The following is a 19,637-nucleotide window of genomic DNA, read 5'->3' on the forward strand; positions in this document are numbered from 1 at the left end:
ATGACTATATAGAGAATTCAGATCCACCTTTTTATATAAAAACATTTACCATATGTAGTCTTAAAATATCTGTAAATTAAAATATGTTGCATTTAAATGACCTCTAGGGGGCACCAAAAGATTTAATTGCAAACCCTGGGCTATGGATCCTTCAAGCTACAGATCATGTTGTCTGTATAATCTAACAGGTGTGTGGAGAAATGCGCTATCACTTGAATCAAACCAAAATGAAGAAGGATGAGGCAGAAAAGGAGCTCAGAGAGTACAGAACAAAAACTATAAGGGAGCTTGAAATTAAGGACCAGGTAAGAGATAATACTGCTATAACTTTGCAGTTACTAGAAGCCTAAGTAGGGTTATTTCGAAAGCTGGAATGATTCGTTTTTCTAATAGTGGTCATTTGTTACTGTTAAATGGTTTCTAAATTAATGGCAACAAGCCAGCTATTACTGTTAAATAAATACCTTTTGGTTATCTTATTCTTGTTTTCAGCCCTAATATGTTCAGTTTTACATAATACTCATCCCATGCTTTCATATAGAATTACTCTCTTATGTATTCATACAACATACTTAAATTTTATGTACTGTGTACATATGTTTATACACTATTTTTCACAAATCCCAAAATCCATATATGCAGCCTGACAAAACATTACAGACTCTGAGCATAACCTAACTATACCAAAAATGAGAATCATTTATCTTCCAGTTTCTTCAAATATTCAAGGTTAATAAATACTGGGATTCATAAAGACTTAAAACAAAACAAAACAAAAATAACCTTCTAGAAAAAAAATAACTATATAAAAATTCCACTAGGCATTCATTGTTGATTATCTAAAACTTGTGTTTTATAATAATACAAAAAACAGTATATGCCTTACAGGTAGTCTGTGAGAAAACATCCCATGCAGTAAGAAAGATTATTATAGTAACCTGCAATGTACTTGGCAAACAGCTTGAACAGGTGTTATCTGCATCTTTTAAAGTGCCCTTTTTGTTGAGGTTTTATCTGTTTTTCTCTAGGTATTCAAACTTTCAGTTATTCCTTCATAAGTTGTGATTTGCACATGAGAGTGAATGTCCTCTGAATATAGAAATGTATAAGATGCACATGAGGATAATTTTTTTATATGCATTTTGTTATTAGAACAGCCTATTCAACAGGTTTTAAATCATTCTTTTTCTTGTAAAAAAGTGAACAAATCAGTCCCTGTGTAAGAATATATGTAAGGAAAAATGCACTATTTCTAAAATTGTATTTTTATTTACCAGTTCCCCTAAATCTTCATGTAGGACAGTAAGTTTATTAACTTAATAAAGTATGTTGTTAGGCTGGAAGCTATATTAATTTAAATTATAATAAAAATATGTAAAATCCAAAAGATAAGTTTATTAGATAAAATGATTCTTCAATATGTGTAGAAAATCATACAGCGTAGAAAAACAAGGGCCTTAAAGTATTTTGTTTTCAGGGTTGGCTGCTGCTTTTTTTTTTTTTTTTTTTTTTTTTTTTACTCCTGCATCCTTTAGGCCTAAGGACACTTTAAAAAACAAAAAACAGGCTTGTCGTCTGTGTCTTGACAGATATCACAGATAAGAGAGCTGGCATAATCTTGGCATACAAATAAAACAGGATGTGTTTAATAAGATATTTGAAGAAGTATCTTGGATTTTAAATCTTGTTCTCCAACTTGCTTCAGGATTGTCTTTTGAACAAATTGCAGAATTTAACAAAATATTTTAACCTCATTTATCGACATACTGGAATTTTATTCAGTTGGGAATGAATACAGCAAAATGTGGTGATTTATAATTTGATATAATTAAAGTGAAGTGGGAGGGGGAGTTCCTATCAGCAAAGATTATTAGAGTAATTCAGTAATTACATAAAGTAACTATATTGTTCAAAAATGATTGTTAGTTCCTTAAAAAAATGAAAACAAACTGTTGTGAAATTCTCAGGCTCAGCATCTATCAGCTGCTTTATAGCTGTGGCTCTAGTAACCAGTGAAGTTCTGTGTAGATCCTAATATTGTTTAACATGTTAAAAGGTAACCAAAAAGAGTACATGTGCACTGTGGGGTTTTGTCTTTGTTTTGTTTTTTAAAATAATTTTGTAAAAGATATTACTAAGTCATTGCAAATTATATCATTGAAATGAAATGAAAACAGCTCAATTGCATCTAGCTTTGTATTTAAAGAAGAACCTGAAATGTTTCATCTTATAGCACTGAATAGCAAACAGTAATTGTTCTTTGGTCTCTCAGCCATGACCTGACCTTCTGGCTAAGAGAGTTTATACCTTCCTTGACCACCATCTGTTCATAATAAATACATATTTGTTTTTTAAAAGTAAAGAGACAATAATGTATGAATATTTTCATGCTATTCTATATTAAATGGTGCATTTTTCTGTTTTAAAAGTGAAGAAACATGTTTCAGATTCTTTTGATACATTGAAAGCAAGTTTACTGTTTCTTGATACTGTTATTATATTTTTAATTGTGCTGTGGATAAAATCTAGTTCTGAAGATGTATTTTATTTCATATGTAGTGTCTTTTAAAAAGGGATTAAAGTTATTCAAGTGTGTCAGAATAGGCAGAAATCCCCATATGTACGATTTAGGATCATCAGATACACACATTTATATGTCAATAAATACAGATATGTATTTATCATACACTGATATTTATAAAGTTCTTCAAAACTGAATTTTTATAATTTAAGAAAATTAAAGGGAGTATGTGTCTTTGGTCTTATCCTCTTTTATTCTAATATCTCTTTTCCTATCTTTATTACTCGGTTAGGACTAATGACAAATATTGGCACCTTGGTATGAATATCTTATTAATATTTTACATGAATATTTCTTAAAATAAAAATGAAGAAACAATGAGCAATGCTACCATTTAAATTGAATAAGTGTTTTGTAATATCATCCATCATGATCCTGATTAACATTTGGATTATGGAGGGAGGGGAGGAAAAGACATATACCACACAGTTTCTCTACACAAAAACTGCATCTGTTCATCTGGCCCCGTATATTGTAAAGCAGCATAACCTACTGGCCTCTCTTTTTCTCTCCCAGCCCTCCCATTGTGGATGTAGCTGTGCTGAAAGAACAGTACCTTACTTAATACTTTTCTTTCTTAGGAACAAGCTTTTTAAGTTATACGGGTATAATGCCTTCGTGGCAGTAAACTGTGTCCACACTAGGGGTTGTACTAGCACAGCTATATTGGAGAAAAGTCACGCCCTAGCCTAAATAGCTGTTATCAGAAAAATAATTGTGTGGCATATTTGACACAGCAGGACTTCACTTTTATAATACTTTTTCTGTGAATTTGGAAGCACTGCGTGCATAATTTGTGCATTTCTAATAGAAATCATACTTATGACACACTATGAAATAGTTTCCTTAGATTAACATCACTTGCTCTTTTCTCCTCTGCTTTATAAAGTACACTGTTAATCATTTGCTTTCTGTTTGTCTGTAAATCATTTTTATTTGGTTTATAAAATCTTGCAAGCTTCAGAATGTAGAAGTCAAAACAGTTTTGTAGTATCGGTTTATGCAGTCCCAGCCAATTTGGGCGTCATCCTTACTAGACAGTTCTTACTGGTAGCATTGAACCACTGGGAGTTGTGGTGTCCTTGTAATAAGGTATTAGGACATTTCAAATCCAACTTTAGAAATTAACTGAAGCTTTTAAATTTAATTTTACCATGTTTTGAGGAATCGGATAAATACTTTGTGTAGAAATAAATACAAGCCAGTAATCTTAACTTGCAAAAAGTGGACAAACGTAGTTTGAAGCAGGGGATTACAGAATTCTGTTGCCTGCTTTGTAGGTGACAGAATGAAAAGCTCCAGAAACATTATACCAAAACCCACAGATTTTTAAGAGTTGCCTGTATGGGCGTTTATAAGCCCAAATAATAAAAAGAAGTTGGAGAGTCACTGATATGCACAACCTATACAAATGGAAAGAGCTACCCATCAAAGCATTTTTTTATAGTATGACAGAACCTAAATGATGTCTCTGTACACTATAGACTGACAATTTTGCAGACAAATAAAAATCTGGCAAAATTGCAGTCCAAAAGTGTTTTGCCAAAAGGTATTTTGGGAATGTGTATCTCATTTGTCATATATCTGTGATTTATAGTAACCTAATTTAGACATTGTAAGTGTAGAGATTACTGACTCTGTCTTCATCAAAAAGAATGCAGGCCAAGAATTTGGGTATATATTCTGGAAATGCTGCAGAGTGTCCGATGCAAGATGAATGCAACCTTCTAAAGACACTAATTCACTGAAATGTCTTTTTATAAATAGGTTTTGGGCTTCCATGAGTCAGGCTTTAAAATACAAGATTTTTCACAAACTGAGACATTCAGGATATCACAGTATATTTTGAAACTTAATAAAACTGCAAGTTTTAATAACACTGGTGAAGGTGGGTTAGGATAGTGTGTCGTGTATTCTTGTAACAGTTCTATACCTAAGATTTTTGTGACCTGATTAGTTAAAAAGATGCTCTGGGAAGTTCTGTTTTGAAAACAAATTCTGTTAAATCAGTAAACATACTTGAATACTATTTGTCAAGGAGGAAAGACCCAAAACCTAGCAGACAGAGTGAAACTCGTAGCACCAAATTTTTAACCTGGACTGACCTGGAGTATAATGACCTTAAAAGTAGCAAAACCAAATTGCTTTTGGACAAGAAAGCTTTAAGAAAATATGATAACCTTTGCTGTAACTGAACTGTTTTTAATGTAGCATTTTCAGTTTTGGGCATTCAGTGAACTAATTTGAAAATGGGTAAATACAGAGGGAGTAAAATGATAGTACTTTATGCCTTGTTTTGGTATGAGTTTTCTGACTTCTTTAGGAGGAGTATCATTTTTATAACTGAACTTACTAGCTCATCTCAGATTTTTGAGGAATAACATTGATCTACAACCCTGCAATATATAACAAAATAAATGTTTAATTACAGTTATGATATGGCTGCTGCTGCTTTGCTATGGCACTGCTTGCCTCTGTCAGCCATCCATTCCTCAAGGATTGGTGATATGAGCAACCTTCATTAAATTCTTTGTCATGTTTCCATATGAAAAATCCCTGGGACTGGGATTCCCAGTAGTAGAATTTTCTGTACTGCCTGGTCTGCATTTTCTGTACTGGTCTGCTTCCCTTAAGCAACTGGCCTGCTAAGAGGAACGACCCAGTTGGTAACCAGGATTTTATTGTTCATAGGTGTAATTGGCCCATGTAACTTTGATCCATGTTTTGTCATCCAGTGTGATGTAACCCTGTTAGAATATTGAAAGAGAAAATAATTTATGTGCATTAAACATTATGCAAAGTACGAAAAGAATTGCATAGCTCTTGATATAGTGTGTATATTTAAAGCATTATATGTAAATAAATGCTTATTTTCTCTTGTTTTTCTTCTTCTTAGATTAGAGAAATGGTTGCTTTATCAATAGTCATTGTGCCAACTATCAGAAGAAAAAGAGTGTAAAAGTCCCTAACTATCAACTATCACTTGTCGGTTGATACTGCATAGATTTTTTTCCTGGCTATTCCTTAATGCTGGCCAGGAAAAAAGTACCAATCCCACATCAGTAATCTCAAATATGTGTTTGAAAGGATAAAAGGAATAAGTTTTGTTTTCTCCTGTTTTTCAGTAATGAAGCAGGAGTAATCTTCCCCTTCCTTTTTTCTATATGCACCCCTCCTTTTCTGAAATTCCTTTATCAGCAAGCAAGCAATCTTTTTCACCAACCCCATTCTCGCTGCCCTCCATCCCCTCTCAGTGCAACCAATTTAAAAAAAAATAAACCAAAAAAACCCCAACTTGTTCCAATGTGGAACAAAATCACTTTCTTATCTCTGCTGGTGGCTGCTGAGCTGTTCTCTAGTACAGCAATGTTGTCTTTTAAAACGTGGCTGTAGTAATCTCTATGGGTTTGGAAGTTTTGTTCCTGAAATAGTATTACTGTTCAAATATTTTGGCAAATTGAAAGCAAATATTTTCAGGGAAATAATGAGGTAAAATCCTTGTATAGCATGTTTCAGCCATTCACTCTTGTCTGTTTCCCAGGGTATTTATCCACAGTATCCAGGGACCATGTTGCTCTTTGAGAGTTTGTAGAAGGACAAACACATAAGGTTATTGCTTAATTTAAAAAATAGTGTGTGTGCATGTATTCATGAATATGTATTTAGCAACACAATTGATAAGAACAATTTAATAATAGAAATAAAAGTAAACTTCAAATAATACTAATATTAAAATAGTAGTGATAATGAAACAGTAACAAAATATGCAAATGAGTGATATACAGTGCAACAGTGCAACTGCTCGCCATCCACTGACCAAGCCCAGCCCGTTCCCAGATAACGATCCCAGAGGAGCGACAAACCCGAACTGAAACCGCAATCCTGGAAGAGCGAGAGCCCGAGCGAAAGCCAGAGGGAGGCAAAAGAGGAAGAGACCCTCACTAGTATACTGGACATGACGTGCTATGATATGGAATATCCCATTGGCACATCCAAATGCCAATTTAGCTTATTAATTGAGATATTCCTCACCCCCTTAGATCTTGCACTTGTAGACAAAACACAAAATCTTTCCCTTCCAGTGACAAAAATGCCAACACTGGTATGTTATCCATGTTTCTCTCATAACAAATCCCAGGCTGAGAGCAAAATGCAGCACTATTCCAGCTACTAAAAAGAAACCCAGCTCTGTTCCAGCTAAAAACTAGGGCACCTGGCTAACAGTTACAGGTAGAAGGTTTGCTTCCACTGGATTTAAAATGTGTACATTTAAGGGCAGCCCCCTTCCATGCTATTCCTGGGAAGTTCTTCCAGCACCCCTGTTATTCCTAGCAAACTGCAGCATCCTGTCTTAATTCTCAATCTTTTTGGAAACAGAGGTTTTGTGGTTGCTGATCTTTGCTTAGGTAATGGCTCTCATCTTGAGGCTCTGCCTTTTAGTGGTGCACGTGGGGTGCCACAGTACAGCCAGGTGCCGTTTCTTTGCAGTACAAGTTACAAAGTGGTCACAAAACTACTTCTCTTTGAGGAATTCTAGAGTCCCACCAGGTCAGGCTAGAATAATAGCCATCCAACAAATTACAGCCTACGCTGCTTATCTAGGTTGTGTCTTTGCTTGTCCTTCGGGTCTTTAGAGAGCAATTGATTTGTCAGCCAGCCATAGGGAAAACCCTTCAAAGGAACCATAGGTGTTTATTGGGGTTACTTCTCTTCTTATGTTTCCACTCTCACTAGTTGCCTTTCATGTCATGAAAGTTTTTCACATTTTTGTTTGGGCATAAATAATTTGTAGAATTTGCAGTTGTCCTGTGGTTTTTTTTTAATTGACATCTTTGAAAGAGATGGTCTTTGTGGACTCTTTTAAGCCTTGTGTACATTGTATTTCTTAATATATATTTGTGTATTCCCACATCTTTATAATAATTATACTTCCAGAAAGGAGGTTTCTCCTTTAAAACCAAATTTAATTTTCATAACTGCTTCATATCCTTGTTCAGATTTGAATGGGAAGCAGCAGTAATTCGCATGGAGTGCAGAAGGGAGAAAAACATCGTTGGGATGTGGCGGGGGTTAACTTTGTGATGGCCCTAACTCTCTTTACAAAGTTGGATAGTTCTTCAGGTGCAATATGCTGTGTCAGATGGCCATGCCTGGGAGGTCTGAGGTTTAGAGACCACTCAGAACCTAGAGTTGCTTGATTGATACCAGGATTAGGATAGAAATGACTGCAAGTGACCCCTGCTGCACATGGACTGATAGTCATCTTTCCTCCAAGTAAAACTACTCAAAATCTTGCTACAAGAACTGTCTTGTTTTGTCAGAGTTTTTGAATTAAAATATTAAAAAATAATTTAAAAATAACATTATAATAGGGTATGATTGTTCTGTCCCTGATTAATTGGTATCTGATAAACAAAGAAGGCAACATGGATAGAGATCAATGTTAAACAGTGCAAAAATTTCCTGTCACTGTTATAATTAATATTTAAGTGTCTATGAATGTCCATATTGTGGTGGCACATTTTAGAAAGATCTTAATTATATCCTCAGTCCTGTGCACTACCACTGATATAATTAGTTTGAAGGACTAGGTTAGTAAATAAAACTTAGCATGTGAGCATCAGGGCCTGTAAAATTTTCCTGTGTATGAATTTTTAAGTGTATGTGTTTTTTATAGATGTTGATTGCCTTTTGGGGATGTACCTGCAAATACCAACAAACATTGTAATTTTATTTACTTTTTATTACTTTATATTTCTTCTTCTATTTTTGGTTCTATTTTATGCTCCTTTAATCTTCTAATAATGGTGGAGAATAAAGTATGAAACAAAAACAAAGTGCTGTAAATTCACAAAAATATTTTCCTCTGCAGAATTTGTGCAATGGTATAGTCAGTGCAGAATTTATTTTTCAGGTTATATTGTGTATTTTCTTACCTAATGTGTGAGCATACTGGTACAACAGTGAATGTGATAAATCACTTGTGAATTCATTTGGTTTTAGTATAATTCTGATTTTGTTAAGTCTTCTAAAGTGTTTTTTTCATTTACTTCAGACTATGAGTTCTTTTATCACTGCTTAATCATTCTCATTTGTTTTTTTTTTTTTAAAAGCATTTGTCTTCTGTCAGTTTGCTGCTATTTAAAATTCTGTGAAAAACATCTGTTAGTTCAGAATTTAAAGTTGCATTTTTTGCATACAATAGAATCAGCATCAGTATGAAAAGAATTAAACAATTATTTTAATCTTTAATTTGGCTTGTTTTCAATGAAAGTATTATTTCATTTTATCAGAATTTGTAGAGATAAAGAGATGTCTAGTTAATTAAACAGCACATTTTTACAACATACATAAGTATTGTCAGGTGAAGATAATTTCAGATAATTTATGAAGAGGGTATTTGAAGATTGATCCAGTGTATGAGAAATCATCTTTTATGTTTTCCAGTAAGTTGCACTTATGACACTGAATGAGCATCTTCAGTGTGTTAACCTAAAAATGCATTGTGAGAATTAGAAGGTAATTTGTAAGCTCATCATAAACTAATGAATGAGGAGTGAAACACTCATTTTAAGTGTTTAAAGAAAAAAAAAATAGAAGGGTCCTTTGTGCTTCAAAGTGGAAAAATTAAAATATAAAAGGTGGTTGGTGGTAATACTCAAAAAGGAATAATTGATAGAGAATAAAATTTTACTGTAGTGATATTTCACCAATGCTTTAATATTTGTTTCATAAAATTTTTCTTGTAATTGAATTGGATATTCATGTAGAATGGCATTAATGCGTTTCAACTTTCTAATAGTGACATTTCTCTTGCTGAGGTTTAGCCTGCCATCTTTCAATGGCAAAGTGCCTGTTGATATTCCTGGGAGTTTAGGCAACTGCAGTGCAAGACAGATTAAATAGTACTTTTAAAATTATGTGGAGAAGTAATAAGAATATTAAAGTTGCGGAGTTAAGCACCAGAAGTTTCCTGTTCCAACCTTAATGTAGTCTTGTTGTACATATACATTATGATAATTCTGTTCCTTGTTATACTGAAAATCTGTTTAAGATTTTCTTAAATGCAAGATTGTCATCTGTCTTTTTGCAGTTCTGTGCTCCATCTCTTGTCTCTCACATACATTGAAAAGTTAAGTACCTTGAAGAAATACTCTATGATCGTGTTGTAAAAAGCTGTATCACAAGTGATAGGCACTGAGGGTTCAAATTATCGCTGCATGAGAAGCAGAGTTGTCAGCAAAATGCTTTAGTTAGTGGTTTGTTTCTGTTTCTCTCCCTACAATTAAGCTGGGGCCCAGATAGCAGCTACAGAACTGCTTGTAATTTCCCGGTAGAAGAAATGGCAACTGAAGTGACATGAAAACTAGTTTGAGTCTGAGCAGTTTTGGAAAGATGCTGCCTCATAAGGTTCCCTACAGGAACAGTGAATATGATTCATTGGTCTCTAATTTCTCCATATTTTAAATTCTGATTATATTGTGATGACTTAGTGATGGACCAGACTTGACATGTTTCAGGATAGAGTGTGTACATTTGTGAGACTGTTATTGTTTACAGGAGAGAGAAGCATGTTGGGTTTTATTGTATGAACAAGTCTCCAGTTCTGAGGCTTCACAGGTTTCAAACTATTGTCTGAGTGTTTAAACAAAAGTAACATGTAACATTCAGAGTATGGCTGTCTGTTTTCAGCACTATGATGTGTGGCTCCTACAAAATTATTTTCAATGAACATTTTCTGATCTTTCAAAAAGAAAAATTAAGCTGTTATCCCTAAATATACCTGGAGTAGATGCTTCTGGTTTCTGAGTTGCTGTTAGCATGTTCTCTTGGGAGGCATTTTTCTGACATCCCTTTCTTGTGAGGTCATCTGGCATTTCTGCTATGGTCATTGTCAGAATTCTTGTGTAGAATTCCTACTCTTTGTATAGCTCATGCTGTGAGTACCTCTAAATATTGATATTTTAAGATATATTTGTATATACTTATATACATCCAAAACGTGCACAAACACACACACGTGTGTATGTAAAGGAGCTGATTCAGAATTACTGAATTACTGATGAAAGTGGTAGAAGTAAAATTGTTCTTCAAAACCTGTGTTTGCTTTCTTGATACTTTTTATAGAAATCATAAGACTGTTATGAATCTTTAAAGATCTTTTCATGGAGTCATTGTCTGAGAACTTCCTTCTGCATTTTCATGGCAACTAAAATCTATGGATGTATTCTTGGATTCAACCCTGCAGGTTCAACATCTGGCTGAGGGAAGCAGAGTATTTTCACCAGAGGTTCTTGCACTTGGAATTTGCTTCCTTCTGTGGGTCTGTGTCAAAACCTGATTGAGCCTGTTTAACTCAAGGCAATGGTGTAAAGTCCATCTGTTCCTTGAAACTTTACCCTGAAGGAGTGATCTAGAGTGTATTTATGTTCTCAGCTGTGGTTGTGCTTTTTCAAATACTTAGTTGATGCTTTTCAATGAATTTGTGGTTTGATTTTTTTTTTTTAAAGCTATGCTGAAAGGATGTATTCTTAAAACAAATTTTAAGAATGTTTAAGGACTTGCCTATCTTTAACTTTTAAAGATAATGAAGAACTTATGTCCCTGTTTACTACGAATGGAGAAATAACATAATGAACTGCTGGTGTTAAGAAGAACAGAGTGTAGAGAACCCACCAAGACTTCTGTTCTTCTATTTAAAATAAGCAAAGCTCTCTGGAAATAAATGAAAATGCAAAGCATATGTAACTGAATACCTTTGCACACCTTGTTTTAAAATATTCTGTCAGTGTAAGAGGTTGCTACATTCTTTAGAGGGGAAGGATACTAGCGATTTTGCAGATAGTTTCACTGTCTTTATATTCAAACTTGGAATTACTGATTTAATTTGATAGGTGGTCTATTTGATAAAGCAAGGTGACATTCAAATTCTAATCAAAATTTCCTTCATGAACTTTTGTTGAGTGCTCTTAGGAGAAAAAAGTGTACAGTTAAGTATTTAGCAAAATTAAAAATAAATTTAAAAAACAACATTATGAAACCTTTTTCTGGATTAAGAGATTGTGTTTGTGACATCATGACTTACTGTAAGTGGTTTGGTTAATATTTTCATGGGAGGAAAGGAGACAACATTATTTTGAAGGTGCTTCAAGTGCAAATATTGGGACTGAATTACGTTCCTTTGTTCTTGTATGATATTTGAATGAATAATTTCATTAACTGAAGAAGATATTGAGGCTTGTCTACATGAGGAAGCTATCACAAAATAATTTATAGTATGAATTTAAAGTATAATAACTATTCAGCACTAACTCCTTATCTGGACAATTTTATTCTGTACTACAAATGACCTTTCACAGTTTAGTTGAGTGAAAAACATGCAAGTTCCCTCCAGCCTCAATGATGAATAAATATTTATGTAGAGGAGTTAGTGCAGAATAGTTACTGCATGATAAAATTGCATTGTTAGCTTATTCTGTACTACACTGGCCTCCTTAAAAGCATCCTTAGCACAAAGTATAGTATTATGGTACAGATGTATTTTACAGGCACTTGTATGTTGTATAGGGACTTAGAGCAAAATGTACTCCTTCTGAGAATATTTGTGAAAAATGTTTAAATCGTTGACAATATGATTCAGTTAGAAGTAGTAAGTCAGTTATGTTTCACTGGAATCAAAGATGCTGGTCACGCAAGTTGGCTTATCATTATTTGTAAAATAAATTAATAGACTCATCAACTAAGTTAGATTTACTTACTTGGTGTAGTTGACAAGTAAGGAGTAATGATATAAAACTGACAGGATTAACAGCAGCTGGTATGTTTTGGATTCAGTTATAAATTGTTTTCAAGAACGGTGAAATGGCAAAATTACCTTTATTCTCTTGCATAGTGTTGTGTGAATATGACAAAGCTAAACTCCCACATGTCATTGTTTATGTAATCGATAAGTAAAGTGAATGACCACAAGAGCTATCCTACGCTCAGCAGCTTCTCAAGGTTGCCACTGTTCTGCTGCCTTCTGGCTTTCTAATACAGTGACTTTGGGACACAAATATGGAAGCCTTCACATGAGGAAATCAGAAAATGATTGAATGTATGGATCTCTTAAGCCATATGAAGGCAATTTGATTATGTATTTAAATATTATATGCATTTTGGCTGTCATAAAAATGTAATTTCATGTACTTTAATTTGCCTGTTTTGCAGTTTTTATCAACAAAGTACTTTTGTGTGCATTATTTTTCAGGAGCTTTAATCACAGTAAGATTTATAGTCTTAAAATGTATCTCTGTGCATTTCTTAAATGGCTTCTTCTTTGGTTCTACAATTTTCTAAGACAATAGAAAAACTGGGATTAGAGCTGAATGGAAACAAACAGCGTTTGGAACAAGCCCAGCAGGATGTGACAGGAGCCAGAGAGGAGTGCCTAAAACTGACAGAGCTGCTGAGTAAATCTGAGCACCAACTGCACCTCACCAGGTACCCCTTATCCTATTACATGCTGTAGTACCAATTTCATTCTGCTAATTTTTTGCCACAGGCTTCCCCACAGTTGTTATAGATACTTGCACTCATCAACTGCATGGACAGCCCTCAGTCATGTTAAAAGTGGAGATTTAAATAAGTGAATTATGAACTACAAAGTGAGTTATGATCTGTAATAAATGGGAGTGAATTACTAGTGTGAAGAAAAAGCAATGTTCAGCTCCAGTGATGAGGTAACATGCTTTTGGGCAGGAAGAAGAGCAGCAGAGAATGCAGCTACATTCGTTTTGTTGTTGCTATGTTTCATAGGACAAAGACTTTTTAAATGCTGTTTGAGACTGTAGTGTACAATAGCACCTTTAAACATAGCAGTTCTCAGATCAGTAACCTGAAGTTTCTGTAGCAGAATAACCAGGAACATATAAATGAGCATAATCCTATTAAGCTTCATTGAAGATTAAACAATCAAAAGGTAATACTGTCTGTGAATAGGAGGTAATCTCAAGTATGTGAGGAGAGTGTTTAAGTCACTTGCTCAGTGGAGATGTGGTACAATGCAAACACAATACGAGAAGGGACTGAGCTTATTCCATCCTTGGATATAGCTCCCAAAGCCACTTGCTGTACCATTCATTACACATTTCTAGAAAACACCAAAAGGTTAACAAGACAGTTATTCATTGCAGCTCGAGTTTTGGTAACAGCAGCAATTTTTCCTATTACCACAGAAAATGCTATTGTCTGACTACAGGGTTTTGGTTGTGTATGTGGGTTTTGTTTTGTTCCATCCCCCTGCTTTCCCCAAGAGTGAACATCCAGAAACAAATCTGGCAGCTTTTACTCAGTTGTTAAGGAAAAAAAGTTAAGTTGGTTCCAATTTTACGTGTCAGAGGGGAAAACTCACAGATTTTTATCACTTAAGAGAATTCTGCAGGTTTATTCAAGTCTTTTACTCTTTGGAGTTTGTGAGAATTCTGCCATTGAGTAACTGGAAATAAAATAGAGCCTCGCCTAAACTATTAAATTCAATGAATTGCTTTTTTATTCAACTACATTTCTGTGTAATTCAGAGCACGGTTGTTTAACAGATGGAAGAAAGTACCACTCTAACAGCCTGTATTTAGAGAAAAAATATGCTAGAGGTTAATGAACTTGAAAAAAGTTTTGGGTGAGTTGTTAAGATATCTAAAGTTTGGATTTAGCAGAACTTTATTAATAATGATTTGTTGTGATAGTTAACCAAATGGCTTACCACGCTCCTTTTAGCAAAAAGCTGATTATATGCCATAGAACTCTGGATACCTTGGAGGAAATCTGACTAGCCAATTTTTTTATTTTTTTTTCCTGTGAAAATACCCAACTTGTTAAAATGGGGACTCTTGCTTACTTTTAGATGGCAAAGTACTTGAGGCTGGATACCTAACGTACAGATGACTCAGGTAGCTTTTCAATCAATGGTCTCTAGCTTGGGAATTTTGTGAGATGCAAATCACTGGAGGCTGGGAACAGTACTTTGGGCAAGTAATACTCTGTGCTGGCCCTGTTTGCAAAGAATTTCACAGACATCTACTTTTTGAGACAGATGCTGAACTGCCACGGCTTCTTTGTCTGATCTAGTGGAGCCGCTCTTCTGCAATGTCCTAATCTTTATTTTATTTTTTTATACTTTGTGTTCCTGTTATGGCCTCTGTTTATAAGTATGCTTATAAGTAGTGAAATGTTTTCTATGCTGACATCTAATTGTCAGAAAAATTTATACATTGAAGCATGGGAAATAGGTTCAAATCTTTCTCCTTGATATTCCCCAAATTCTGTAATACTTTATTCTCTGTAGGTTTTTGTGTCCTCCTTGTCTTTGAGCGTCTGTCTGCTTTCTAGGAATACATTAGGTGACATTGCTGTCATGGGTGAAGAAGGGGGGAAAAAAAGAGATGAGAGATTCGTTGCTGCTGAACTGTTATCTGTTGTCCCCATGTACTTAGACTGGTAGGGAAGAGCTAGAGATGTTCTCACATAGTTGTCTGTTTTTCCTGAGTCGCAGAGTAAGAGATCCTCTACTGAAATGAAACTTTTCCTTAGCCTGTACTCTTTTTCTTCCTCTCAGATCGCTTCCTGCCAGAACAGGTTTTCTGTGTTAAAGAAGGTATAAAAGTTACATTTTTCTAGTGGCATTAGTTTTGCATTTTGAACTTGGTGTGTTTTTAATGGATTGGTACATCCATAGTTGTTGCACATGAACTTTATTGGCTTACGGTCTGCCTTCTTTCATCCTTTTTTCCCTTCACCTCAAATGGCAGCTGTGTCAGTGAAAAATACTCACTCGAAGGGTAGTGGTAATAGCAATCCTATGGGGGTTATAGAATCATTCACTGTGGCACTTGCCAAGGAAAACAGATTTTAAGCTCTAGAGTCCTGCCTGTGGGAGGTTGCTGCAGAAATTGCACTGATTTAGTGCATCTCTCGGGTATTCTGGCCTTGGCCTCATCTTGCTGATTTTCCTCTTTTCAGGAGAGGGCCAGCTGGTCCACTCCAAGTCTTCTCACAACGCTGGACTTGAGGGCAGCCTGTACTGCTGTTACACGGTTGTGGATAGTCTTTCTGTTGCCTTACATGACCTGTCTGGGTTGTTCTGGCAAAAAATAGAGGCAGCTGAGGAGCTACAGAAAGAATGATTTGTTTTAAATGAATTAGTATATTACTAAGGAGAAAAGTTACTAGTCCACTGATTATAAGTTTGGATATTGTAAATAAATAGAATAATAAAATGAATATGAGAACTTTGGATTTTAATGTATGAAAATGAAATGATAAATATTACATTAATGGATTCCATAAGAAAGAGCATGCAGTCTATATCCTAATGAGAAAAAGAAAGTGCTCCGCAGAACTGCACTCTTCTCCAGGAGTCCCACTTCTTTTGCTGCATCCTAGTTTTCAGACAGCGTTGATTGATTACCAGCTAAACAGCTTCTAAGTTAACAAAATGTACTTGTTAAAAATCAAGAAAAAGGTTACAATTAGCTATTCTAAACCATTGCCACAGAGATTAAATTTGCCTTTTCCTGTCACCTTTCTTCCTGGAGCAATATGTTGCTTAGAAATCCTTGCTATTAACATGCATTTCCTGCTATTGAATCTAGTTAGTAATTCTAATTCATATGTCTTCAAATGACTGGGAAAATACAGAACTTTTGGTGCGTAGTTTCGATTGTCAGTCATGTAACTTTGCAGACGTCGCCATGCTATGATGCTGACCATGTTTGTTTAAAGTATTTATTTTTTTGCCTTATTTTCAGCTTTGTGGCTTTTTCTATTAGAGTTACTTTAGTAGGAGAATCTTACTAAATTACTTTTGAAGTCAATGTTAATTGCCATTACTTCTGGCAAGGTTGGGTCTTGCTAATGAAGCTTATCTGAATCCACTTTTTAAGAGTAGAAAACATACAGATCGATGTTCTTAGTTCATGAGAGAATAATAGTGTCAGTATGCTAGTGGAAAAGATCACATTAAAGATGCGAGATGTTAACAGCTTGCCCAATTTTAGCATGTAATCTAATTTAATAATTTTTTTTACTATTCTTGCATAATGGAAGTGTCATTAAAAATCTTTCTTCTTTTTGTTACAAAACAAATCTGAAGCTATTATTTGTTCGAGTTGCAGTCAGATGTAGTTCCTGTTTGCATATGCCAAAACAGTTAATTTTGGCATATAACAAATAAATCTAAAGAAGTGAGGGAATCACTGAATTTCAAAATTGAACTTTTTCTATGCCATCTTGCATTTTCTCAGGCACGGACATAAGTAGGTGGCTCAAGATACATTCAGCTGAAATGCCACTTAAATTTGCTAGATGTAATTTAATGGAATTGAAGCAGATTTAATTTAATTTAATTTAATTTTTTTACTATGCTTGTTTGCTTATATAAAACATTACAAGCAGTACTGAATGTCAACTTGTAGATGGGGAAGAATTATTAAACAGCAGAAGAACCCATGCTCCCAGGTATAGGTGACCCACCAAGCTTCCCTGAACTCCTGTGTCACTCTCTTGAAGGATGAAAGTTTATATTATAGTCAGGACAGTGAATGTTGTAGTTCTTGATTTTTATTTTTGTTTTCCCATTATGTGACATTTCTTTTCTCCCTTAATTTTGAAAATGACATGATCTGTAGAAAGCAGCAAATCAAAGAAAGTGGCATTTGGGGAGTGGGTTTTAGCAGTGCTATAGCCTTCCTAGTGTGCATCAGTCCTTGCTAGTTTCAACGACTCCATTAGGGTTAATTTGTATTACATGTGTAATAAATAAAGTGCACAAACCTATAATTCCACCTCCGGGTTCCTGTGGCATTATTTAATCACTGAAGCTTTAGTGTTGAGCTGTATGTCACCATCAGCATTCCTCATTAGAATTGCAGCATGCTTCATACATCAATTTCCCTATTTAAGCTATACTATTAAGTTACAAAACATAAACTAACTTCTTGATTTGTAGAAGATGGTTATACTACAGCCTTCTAGGGAGTTGCACGGTACTTAGTATTATCTTTTTTTTTTTTTTTTTTTTTTTAGTAGTATCTGTTACTTAGCAGCATACTTACTGTCATGCTTTTTCCAGCAATCTTAGTATGTCAGAAGAAGTCTATGCTGGAAAGGAGGTAACATTTGAAGGCATTCTGTTACTAATATTAAATGCCTGAGATATGTTTTATGTTCCCAGATAGACTGACTGATGAAAGGACCAATTGCACTTAAATTGGGGAGAGAAGGAGGGGAGGGGGGAAAAGAAGAAATGAGGTGTGAGAGGTGTTTTATTTCTAGGTTTTTTTTATATTCTGTTAATCTTGTACAAAACTATTATTTTAAAGTGCAGGGAGGAGTGATAACATGAAACAACTCTGGTAACTAATAAACTTTTTACATTCTGCTTCATGTGTTTACTTTTCATTACATTTAGGGACGTTTGCAACTATGTTGTTGTGCTTCAGTCAACATTTATTTCTATCTTTTTTTCATATACAAAGGCATCGGGATGCCAGAAAATAAACTGTTAACGGAGAATTAACTTCTTTGGCACGCTTTCATACTTATCTTCCAAATTAAAGAAAATGAAATGGGCAGAAGCAGAGTGTAGATTACCTCCTTTTTGTCAAAAATGGTGGGAATTTGAAAATTAATAATAAAAAAGGGAACAGATGCAGTAACATGCCAGAGGGAGATTAATGTGGAGAGTAAAATCTGTGAGCAACAAAACTGAAGCAAACTGAATCAGTGGGAGGTGGTTGTACAATCAAAATCAGGATAAAAGAGAAATTACAAACAACCCTGCACTTGTCAAAGTAGTAGTAATGAAATCCTGACTCTGCCAGCAGCGAGAACCTGTGTTAGCACTTTGGGGTAAGGCCGGGAGCCGGGTGCCAGGTAGGAGGGCAGCGCGAGGCTGCTGGGCGGCAGCCATCGCGTGTGGAACAGATGGCGGGGAAAGCTGGCCGGGGAGGGGCTCCTTCGCAGAGCTAATCAGACAGTAACGGATAGGGCAGCTGGGAGGACTGACCACCGAGAGGCAAGCGGCGGGGTAGCCGCAGCCTTCCACGATGTGTGCAGTGGTGTGCCCGTCGGCCGGAGAGAAGACCTTGCAATGTCTTTCTCCACGAGGCAGCCGCACAAACTTGGGGGGCGTGCGGTGGGCCTGGCCCCGGCTGAGGGGAGCGGGACCGCGGGGCTGCCTCGGTGGCCTGCCGGGCTTTGAGCACGTCCTGCCCAGGCGTGTCCTGCTCTCTGCTACCTCAAAAACACCCGTCTTTGCTCTCAATCCTGTCGCGTGATAAGGGTGCGTGGTTCCGTATTTTGCCAAACAGCCCAGTGAACACAGAATGTGGTGACTGACAGAAATACAAAAGCACGTGGGTCTGGGGGCCGACCCAGCAACGCGATAAGAAAACTTTGCCCTGTTGAAAGGGGAGAGATCTGTAGGTCGGCACCTTCCCACAGGGTTGGGCCCCTCCGATGAATGAAACCAGTTTTCTAGTGTTTTATTTTTGTTCAGAGGAGGCACATCCCTTTTCATAAATGAGAGCTTGTGAGGCATGAATGGAGGTCCGAGCCTTCTGATCTCAAGTCACATGAATAATTTTACTCATGTAAGAAGCAAAGATCAATAGGATTTCTTGTGCAAGTAAGAGGTAGTCATGTGCGAGAGGATTACGAGGTTATGCCCAGTGTTGATGACTGTCAGCTTGAAAGAGAAATGACAACAAAATTTTATCAAGGAAAGAGGGAAATAAAATCCTGAAGTGCAGCGAGGGAGACCTGACCTATTACTGCCCGTTTTGATCAGGATATGTGATACTTTTTTAGACCATTCCAACAAAGAAATCTACATCTGCACCTGCTTTTTGAACTTCTGTATCTCTCGTCTGCAGAAGGTTTATAGCTTGGCTCAATTATTCATTGTGAGCAGGGAGGGGAAGAAACATTACAGGGATTTGAAATAGGTGGTATAACATAGCCATATGCTATTTATGCAGCAGTTTCTGCAATAAATCTAATTTGGTGCTGTCAAAAAAAA

The 19,637-nt window shown here is 35.7% G+C and overlaps 1 protein-coding gene across 1 annotated transcript in view; it reads left to right on the plus strand.

Annotated features, from left to right (window-relative positions):
• The window catches only part of SDCCAG8 (SHH signaling and ciliogenesis regulator SDCCAG8), a gene marked incomplete at its 5' end in the record, with an annotated part of 37,212 nt that extends 22,153 nt beyond the window's left edge, over positions 1-15,059 (plus strand). Inside the window, 3 exons of the mRNA XM_010172172.1 lie at positions 189-305; positions 12,921-13,063; positions 14,948-15,059. Of these exons, the coding sequence (XP_010170474.1) occupies positions 189-305; positions 12,921-13,063; positions 14,948-15,059 (372 nt within the window). The remainder of the gene's footprint in view (positions 1-188; positions 306-12,920; positions 13,064-14,947) is intronic.
• Positions 15,060-19,637: the final 4,578 nt, after the last annotated feature.

Source organism: Antrostomus carolinensis, unplaced genomic scaffold (genome assembly GCF_000700745.2).
Source record: "Antrostomus carolinensis isolate BGI_N321 unplaced genomic scaffold, ASM70074v2 scaffold14887, whole genome shotgun sequence".
Taxonomy (NCBI): domain Eukaryota; kingdom Metazoa; phylum Chordata; class Aves; order Caprimulgiformes; family Caprimulgidae; genus Antrostomus; species Antrostomus carolinensis.